At 44.8% G+C, this 8,402-nt stretch overlaps 2 protein-coding genes across 2 annotated transcripts; both read left to right on the top strand.

Annotated features, from left to right (window-relative positions):
- Positions 1-1,463: 1,463 nt before the first annotated feature.
- On the top strand, positions 1,464-2,563 carry LOC120835620 (odorant receptor 131-2-like). The gene is made up of 2 exons (XM_040204700.2): positions 1,464-1,613; positions 1,811-2,563. The coding sequence occupies exons 1-2, from the start codon at positions 1,464-1,466 to the stop codon at positions 2,561-2,563; spliced, it is 903 nt and encodes a 300-aa protein (XP_040060634.1).
- Positions 2,564-5,451: 2,888 nt separating this feature from the next.
- LOC120835855 (odorant receptor 131-2-like) lies at positions 5,452-8,096 on the top strand. Its single transcript, XM_078092647.1, has 4 exons — positions 5,452-5,592; positions 6,146-6,284; positions 7,271-7,696; positions 7,791-8,096. Exons 1-4 carry the CDS (start codon positions 5,465-5,467, stop codon positions 8,037-8,039), a joined length of 942 nt encoding a protein of 313 aa, XP_077948773.1. The 5' UTR covers positions 5,452-5,464; the 3' UTR covers positions 8,040-8,096.
- The last annotated feature ends 306 nt before the right edge of the window (positions 8,097-8,402 follow it).

An 8,402-nucleotide genomic window follows, 5' to 3' on the forward strand; every position in this document is an offset into this window, starting at 1 on the left:
TCAATTTGGTCACCAAGGACTTTAAGTTCATGGCTCCTGACACATGTTTACATGCATGACATAGCTTATAATGTTCGATTAGGATCACACGTGTTGAAACTGTATCGAAACATTTCAAACAAATCAAAAAGTAGTTCAAATATCTACAAGCTGAATTAAAAATCCAGTTTTTATATTGCCTACCACATTTGATCACATTTAAAATGTCAAACCTGTCTTTATATATTTGAAGTAACTTTCCCACATTTAGAATGTGTGAAAACAGATTTGTATCTTTGTGAAAATTCGCATATGTGCTCACAAAAAGCCACAATATTCATACAATGCTGAATCCACACACTGGCGTAACACCCAAGGGAATTCTGGGAAACTTCCCAGCAAGCCACATATAAGGGTGGAGATCTGAGGGAACGGGCGGTGTCCTGGTCTCCATGCATTGACTACGGTGAGTGGCCCCCCGCTGTGGACTCAACTGATCGTAACGCTATTGTGTACAGACTTTCTGTCACCGACAGTCTTTATTTTTTGTACTCGGCTTTAAAATGATCTTTTTTTGATGGTTTGAAAAACATAAATGTTGATTTATTGTCTTGTCATTGTTAAAACTTGCATGATCTGTTGTTATTGAGTGTCTTTGTTAGTTATTAGCTTTGAATGTTTAACAGTGTTAAGATCCTTCAACCTGTGACAGAGGACTGATGTCGACAATGAAACCCTTATTTACACCAAAAGAAAGCCAACTGTCCAAGCTTCTGGAACTCAATTATGCAGAGAAAAGCACACTTTCAGGGTTTTAAGAACTGGAAATAAAAAACATTATGAATGGATCGTTGTTCGTATATTTGCTGTAGATGGAAGCATATCGATAGGTTTGTGCGGAAGAAGTTAATTGTTAAGAAACGCAGCATTTAGTACTGATACTCTTTAAAATGATTGGTTATTATGTGTACTGTAGGTTGCTTACACAACATCATTACATTACAGGTCATTTAGCAGACGCTAAATGATTCCCAGTGCACCGCTCTACCCCCTGCCCCACGACGACCCCCCAACTAGCTAAGTGCACCACAGCTGTGACTCATCCAGGGGAGAAACAACGTCTCATACGTTGTGAATGAAGCCTTTCATTGTTTCTCTTACTTGTTACTTTCTGTCTTGTGAAATTACAAATGCTCCTTTTAGTTGTGAAGAGAATCTCTCCACGGCGAACGTGAAATGGGTGGTACACAATAAAGATTAATATTGTTTTTGTGTTATTCAAATGTTGCCACCAAGATTACAAGTTTTACTGCAAATGTACAATATGTAGATCACCTGCAAATATTGGTTATCGGCCTTTTTCTAACTAATAACATATATTGTATATTTACAGAGCATTGGACCTGTAAAGACGCACACCAGTTGATCGTTGTACATCTAGTTGAAACTGAAGAATATTCTTGTTTTCTTTCCAGTTAGAAGAGATGAACGTGTCGTCTGCCAACGTGACGTTGGTTTTACAGTATCGAGACTCCTTCTCTAAAGCGCTGACCAAGAACGTGATAGTCGTGGTTCTCGGGATCTCCATCAACTACATCAATGCCGGCCTCATTCGCACCTTCTGCAAACACCAGGTCGGATATTTCCATGAATATGAACATTTTGAAAAGTTCAATGTTAGCAGCTGACTAAGTTAGAAAGCTATAAAGTAAAAACATTAAATGGATTATTGATGAATCCTGGATTCCCTTATTTAACTTTTGGAGCATTCGTCCCTGTTTAAGTTCGATGCTCTGACCTCAGATGTTATGCTTTTCTTCCCACCCTGTAGATCTTCTACACAAATCCTCGCTACATCCTTTTTATTCACCTGGTGGTCAACGACATGATCCAGTTGACGTTGACTGTCCTCCTGTTCGTCCTCAGCTACACCGTCTACAGACTGAAAGTCTCCGTTTGTTGCATCTTCACCCTGCTTGCTCTCTTCACCACTGAAAACACTCCTCTGAACCTGGCCTGCATGGCGGTGGAGTGCTACATCGCCGTCTGCTTCCCCCTTCGCCACGCGCTGATCTGCACCGTCAGGAGAACCTTGATGCTGATTGGCTTTATGTGGTCGACCACCATGTTGTCAGTTCTTCCTGATCTGTTCATCACTTTAGCCACAGAGCCGCTGAACTTCTTTAATTCCAAAGTCTTCTGTCTCAGACAAACTGTCTTCCCAAATCCCCTCATCATCAAGAAGAGAGATATCACATATTCAGTGTTTCTAGTTATTGTTTGGATAACCATCTTCTACACTTACTTCAACATCCTGTTCACCGCTAAGAAAGCTAGCATAGATGCTAAAAAGGCCCAAAACACAATCATCCTCCATGGGTTCCAGCTGCTGCTTTGCATGGCAACTTACTCGGGGCCGCAGGTGTTAAATGTCCTCAAGCAATTCTTCCCTGAGAATCATGTAGACCATTTATTTGCGTTCTACATTATTGTACAGGTCCTGCCCAGATCCATTAGTCCCATCCTCTACGGCATCAGAGACAAGACGTTTAGGAGATACTTGAAAAGTCATCTGTGGTGTTGAGTCGGTACAACGTGAACTCACCAGAGAAGGTTTTCCAAAAGGAGAAAGAAACCTTCATTTATGTCTGCTGAATAATGTGGCGTCAGTGTAAAGTTCAGACAAATTCAGATTTTGAAACTTAAATCAATCTTCTTTTGAGTGATCTGATATTGATTCATAGATATCTGAGATTGATATTTTAATATACGTGTGAAGGCTCCAGCGTTCATCCCTGAAGTGGATTGAAGTCTATACAGAGTCATTTTCCCATGTAGACACATGAATACATTTTGTAAGAGGTAAGTCTTTTTGGGATTGTGGTCTCCAGAGATGGAAGTGACTACGGTGTCATGACTCCAGTAATTCTGCTCAAATCTGCCTGTCAAAGCTTCAATAAATATTTCTGCTTGAAACATCACACAAAGTCTGATTATTGGATTATCTGAGTGTCCTTTCATCAAAATGAAATCACTAACCGGGATCAGTGGTGGTTCCTTCTTCTGCTCCGGCTTCATGGAACTCTCCGTACTTAGAGCGTGCATCTCCACTACGGGGCCTTCAGACATCAGGACCACCTGAGTATCCTTTCTTTAAACCAAGCTGGTCTGCTAAAGTTATAGTTTACAGTAATTTGATTGCTAGTTTGCTTTAGATGGACTGGACTGAGTTCTTGCTGTAGATTCTACTGTATTCGATTAAATGGACCAATTAACAGAAAACCGAAGAATACCGATTGTCCCAATGGGATTGTCCTGTGACGGGGGGGTGGGACCCCGGAGCAGCGCGACCCAACCAGGCTTTGTTCACACGGGAAAACAAGGCAACAACATCCATTTATCTCACAGGAGCTCGAGGTCGCGGACAAAAGGAAGAGTCGGTAACAGGAAATCTGCCAGGGAGGAGTAGAGTGAAAGTCCAGCAGGATGTGCAGTGAGTGAGGGGGGGGGGGGTGAAATACTAGAGAGCAGGTGCAGCACAGCGACAGGTGAGAGGGTGGAGCTGGCGAGGTGACCGACAGGTGCACTGTGACAAACACAGACTTTCACCTTTTGTAATGCAGGAGCATAACCACGCATCCGTTAGGGGGTCCTGCCCCCCCAATATGTTGAGAAAATACCAATCTGCCCGATATACAGCAGAAAATATGTAAACTATATGTTTCCTTCCGTTTATGAACAGTTTGTTAAGTGAAACGCACCGAGACTCTCGGGGGCCGGCGGACCCCCCCAATGTCCAAACCGTAACGGGAGGTCCACTGACTGAGGCCGCAGCATTGTGGTGTTTTCATGCAACAGAGACCTTCAGCTGAACTGTGGGGAACTCGCTGTCTTTGTCTTCACACTCGAACGCTGTCAATCATGTGAACAATAACCTCTCTTGTTCTACAAGACGCTGAGACCATGTCGACAGCCCCACCTTAAACTCAAAAAGGTCCCAATCAACCTGATCCCCAGAGCCCGTCTCTGGACTGTGGGGGGAACCCGGGGAGAACATGCAGACTCCACACAGGAAGGCCGCTGGGCGGAGTGGAACCAGGACCTTCTTGCTGTGAGGCGACGGTGGTCACCACCACGCCACCGTGCCGCCCCACGTGTGACATGCAATAAGAATACAAGCAAACAAAGTGACATCTGGCTGTCGGTGGCCCTCCAAAGCTGAGAAGTCTTCTGGGGGTTTTGGTGTAATTTCCACTCAAATGTTGCTGCTGTGTGAATAACTGAAGAACAATCAGATTCTCACACGATCCACTGAGGTAAAAACTATTTCAGAGGAGAGAAATGCAGTAAATTAGAAAAAAGAAAACTTTATCCAAACAAAATAGTACTGCCTTTTTAAAATAAAAGATTAAGGCGCTGCATAACTAATTCAAGTATTAATAAAACAACCTCTAATGTTGAAAATCATATTGCGATAATCTCAATGACATTTTCTCAGATAACAGAACCACAAAGAGAGGAGAAATAACCGCCTGGTGAAGAAATAAAAACCGATTTCCTAAATGCAAAAGAAGAGTGTATTAAAAAATGGAAAAGAATGAACGTTATGTTCAACTCCAATAATATGAATGTATTGAGTCACTTCAGGGATCCATAACCTAGGAACCCGTCTCCATGGCGACGGGATCAATAAGGATGCTCATAAATGAGACGGCAGCTGCTGAGGCGTCAGTGACTCAACAGGTGAGAGGAGCAAAACATCATATTAATACCAGATGTATTATTTCTGCAGCTGCAATACGAGTTTTATCTTCTTCGTTCTTTTAAAAAGTTGTTGTGTTGCATGTTTTTATAAATCTTGGTTGTTATTTATTTTCTTGATCATTCATCAGTTTTTGTTGTTACTGTAGAAGTATTGAACCATATATGTAATTGATGTAAAGCACCTTTGAACATGGGATTTCCTTTCAGTTTGATCTTCTTCAAGTGGTTCTACCTCATTTCTGCATTTTCTCTCTGCTTGAATTCTTAAACTGCACTATAACTTCATTCATTCATTTTAATGTTTTGATGTCTGTTTTTTTCTTTTGCCTTCTGTTTTTATTTAAACTTCATCTGATATGGACTTAACAGACAGAAGCAATGTGTTTGTAGTGATCATCATTTAGAAAAGGGTCCACAGGAGGCTTCTTTAAAGGAAAAAATAAATGTATAAATAAAAAATAAAACAAGAAGATTGACAAATTCATCTATAGATAAATACACAGAGTACGCGTGTATTTGCAGGAGGGTGAGAGCAATGAGGTTTGGTGCTGAATGGCTTTGTTGTTGAGATATTAATGAGCTCGCCTCTCCTTGCCTGCTTCCTCTACAGACAAGTCAACCTCCAATGACAGCAGACTGTCTTCATCTGGTGGACGGGGACACTCTGTGAGTCGAGGGGACGATGCTCACCTCGTCCTCCTCCGTCCCTCCGGAGCTGCTGATGAGCAACAGCAGCTCCTCCAAAGACGACTTCTCCAGCGCTCTCACCAAGAACCTGGTGGCCATGCTGGTGTGGTTGGTCCTCAGCGCCATCAACGGCAGCTTGGTGCACACCTTCCTACGGCACAGGTACACACGGGTACACAGGTACACACGGGTAACCACAGGTACACACGGGTACACACGGGTAACCACAGGTACACATGGGTAACCACAGGTACACACGGGTAACCACAGGTACACACGGGTACACAGGTACACACTGGTACACACTGGTAACCACAAGTACACACTGGTAACCACAGGTACACACAGCGTTTCCTGTGATGATGTCAAAAGATGATTTTAAACCAGCAAATGAAATATGTTTCAATCCTCATGAAGTGGACAAGTGTCCTCGAGCACATCCTGTCCTCTGGGGCGGACGTCCCCCCCGCTCTCTGAGGCCAGGAGTGTATGGTCCTTAACAGCAGCTGCATTAGACAAGAAGAATCAATTCAAAGGTTGTGTTGGTGATATTCACACGTGTCCATGAGCCTCAAGTCTGAGACAATGTCACATTGTTCTGAACCAAGTTAAAGTTCTGATGTTCTAATCCCACATTTCATACATGATCAATCAGTACAACACTGTGGCTACTGTTGACCTTTGACCTTTTCACCCAAGTCTGTTCCTTTGACAGTCTGTTTTACGAGAACCCGCGCTACATCCTGTTCATCACCATGGTGATCAACGACGCTCTGCAGCTCAGCCTGGTCACGGCGCTCTACGTGGTCAGCTACGTCTTCAGGAGGATCCACGCCTCCACCTGCTGCGTCCTGGTGAGTGCTGCGGTTCCTACACCTGTCCTCACCTGTCCCCACACATACATATTATACATTCATTTGTATGGAGGAGGGGGGACAAGCTACAAGCTACCAAATCACAGAAACCACAGACGATTATGAAATGGAGGTGTTGCTCAGAGGCGTGTTAGCCCCCCAGCTCCGCCCCACAGGAGGGTTTGTGACACCATGGTACCACATCACACAGACACACAACTGTCGACTTGGAGGTTCACAAATCCCTGCCTTTAACAGGACCCTCCTACGGGGATCAATCGAGCAAAACCAACCTGTGATGACAGCTGCAGAATGGGAACAAATACGTTTAAAATCAGGAACCAGGAAACATTTATTGCCAAAATATGTCACAGATACAAGGAAGTTGACTGGGCGGTTGGTGCGTGACAGTAGACAGTGTGACAATAGACAACAAGACAGCAGTGCACCAATAATAAGATAAAATAAAATGCTAATGCTATGGATTAGTAGAAAATATTTAAAGAGTTAAAAAATATTAAAAAATAAAGTGCACTATCGAACAAGTGACAAAGTGACCGGTGAGAAATGACAGTTAAAGTGACGTGTGCAGTATGAAGGGGAGTGACCTCCGCCCTGAGGTGTCTCGACCAATGAGACCTCAGGGCGGAGAGAGACCCCCGTAGGCGTAAACCAACATTGTTGGTCTTTGTTCGGCCTTAGTTACAAGCCCCACGGCGAGGATGCCCAACATTAAATAACTAATATTCAGTAAAATGAACTTCACATTTAAAAACGACACTACATCAATGCACCGACGCTTATAATGTATATTATTTTACTTCTATTCTTCTACTTCACGTTTCATCGACCCTCCTCCAGGACTTTCTCCCACACTGAAGTTCTCCTACCACGGCTGTCTTGTCGTCCATTGTCTGTCCACCAATCGTCAAATTCCTTGTATGTCTGACATATTTTGGTAATAAATGTGTCCCGATTCCCCTCAGGTCATGACAGCGGTCTTCACCACCCGCTCCACCCCTCTCATCCTGGCCGGCATGGCGTTGGAGCGCTACATCTCCATCTGCTTCCCTTTGCACTACAGCCACGTGTGCACCGTCCCTCGCACCCTCCTCCTCATAGGGATCATCTTCATGCTCACCGCCGCCCCGCCCGTCACCGACCTGCTCATCACCGTCGCCCACCAGCCTCCGAGCTTCTTCCACACGGACATCTTCTGCGACCAGCCGCTGCTCTTTGACCAGCGCTCCATCTACTACAAGAACTGCGTGTTTGACGGCGTGTACCTGTCCTTCGTGGCTCTGACGCTGCTCTACACTTACTGCCAGATCATGCTGACGGCCCAAGCCGCCTCCACCGGCCTGGCCTCCGCGCGGAGAGCCAGGAACACCGTGCTGCTTCATGGAGTGCAGGTTGGTGTCTCTCATTGATACCTATTTGATACTCGAAAATTCTTAACATGTTAAAAATTCTGTTTTTTAGTGATTAAGATTAATCTGTTTTCAGCTGCTGCTGTGCATGCTCGCCTTCGTGGTTCCTTCCCTTCAGGCTGCTCTCATCTCCTTGTTCCCTCGCCTCAGTCTGGAGATTCGTTACATCTTCTTCCTGCTCGTCTACATCATCCCACGTTTCATGAGCCCCATCATCTATGGATTTCGTGACAAGCTGTTCAGGACCTACTGGAGCAGGAACCTGGCCTGTCAGGGCCAATGTACCGTCAAGGTCAGACCAGTGTTACCGAAAGTGAACCAGTAGGGGAAGTGACTGAAGGCAACCTCCGATTCTGTCGAGTGAAGTCAAAGCTTTGTGTGGTAAAGCTGCATTCTCTGTAGTGACCAGCAGGGGGCGACTCCTCTGCTCCCATAGACGTCTATGAGGAAATGACTCTACTTCTCTGTAGTGACCAGCAGGGGGCGACTCCTCTGCTCCCATAGACGTCTATGAGGAAACGACTCTACTTCTCTGTAGTGACCAGCAGGGGGCGACTCCTCTGCTCCCATAGACGTCTATGAGGAAATGACTCTACTTCTCTGTAGTGACCAGCAGGGGGCGACTCCTCTGCTCCCATAGACGTCTATGAGGAAATGACTCTACTTCTCTGTAGTGACCAGCAGGGGG

Source organism: Gasterosteus aculeatus, chromosome 17 (genome assembly GCF_964276395.1).
Source record: "Gasterosteus aculeatus chromosome 17, fGasAcu3.hap1.1, whole genome shotgun sequence".
Classification (NCBI taxonomy): domain Eukaryota; kingdom Metazoa; phylum Chordata; class Actinopteri; order Perciformes; family Gasterosteidae; genus Gasterosteus; species Gasterosteus aculeatus.

Excerpts from the sequence above, each read along its gene's own strand:
- LOC120835620 (XM_040204700.2), top strand. The coding sequence starts at position 1,464 with ATGAACGTGTCGTCTGCCAACGTGACGTTGGTTTTACAGTATCGAGAC. Across the intron at positions 1,614-1,810 it reads GCACCTTCTGCAAACACCAG|ATCTTCTACACAAATCCTCG; the intron begins GTCGGATATTTC and ends CCCACCCTGTAG.
- LOC120835855 (XM_078092647.1), top strand. The coding sequence starts at position 5,465 with ATGAGCAACAGCAGCTCCTCCAAAGACGACTTCTCCAGCGCTCTCACC. Across the intron at positions 5,593-6,145 it reads CACACCTTCCTACGGCACAG|TCTGTTTTACGAGAACCCGC; the intron begins GTACACACGGGT and ends TTCCTTTGACAG. Across the intron at positions 6,285-7,270 it reads CCTCCACCTGCTGCGTCCTG|GTCATGACAGCGGTCTTCAC; the intron begins GTGAGTGCTGCG and ends GATTCCCCTCAG.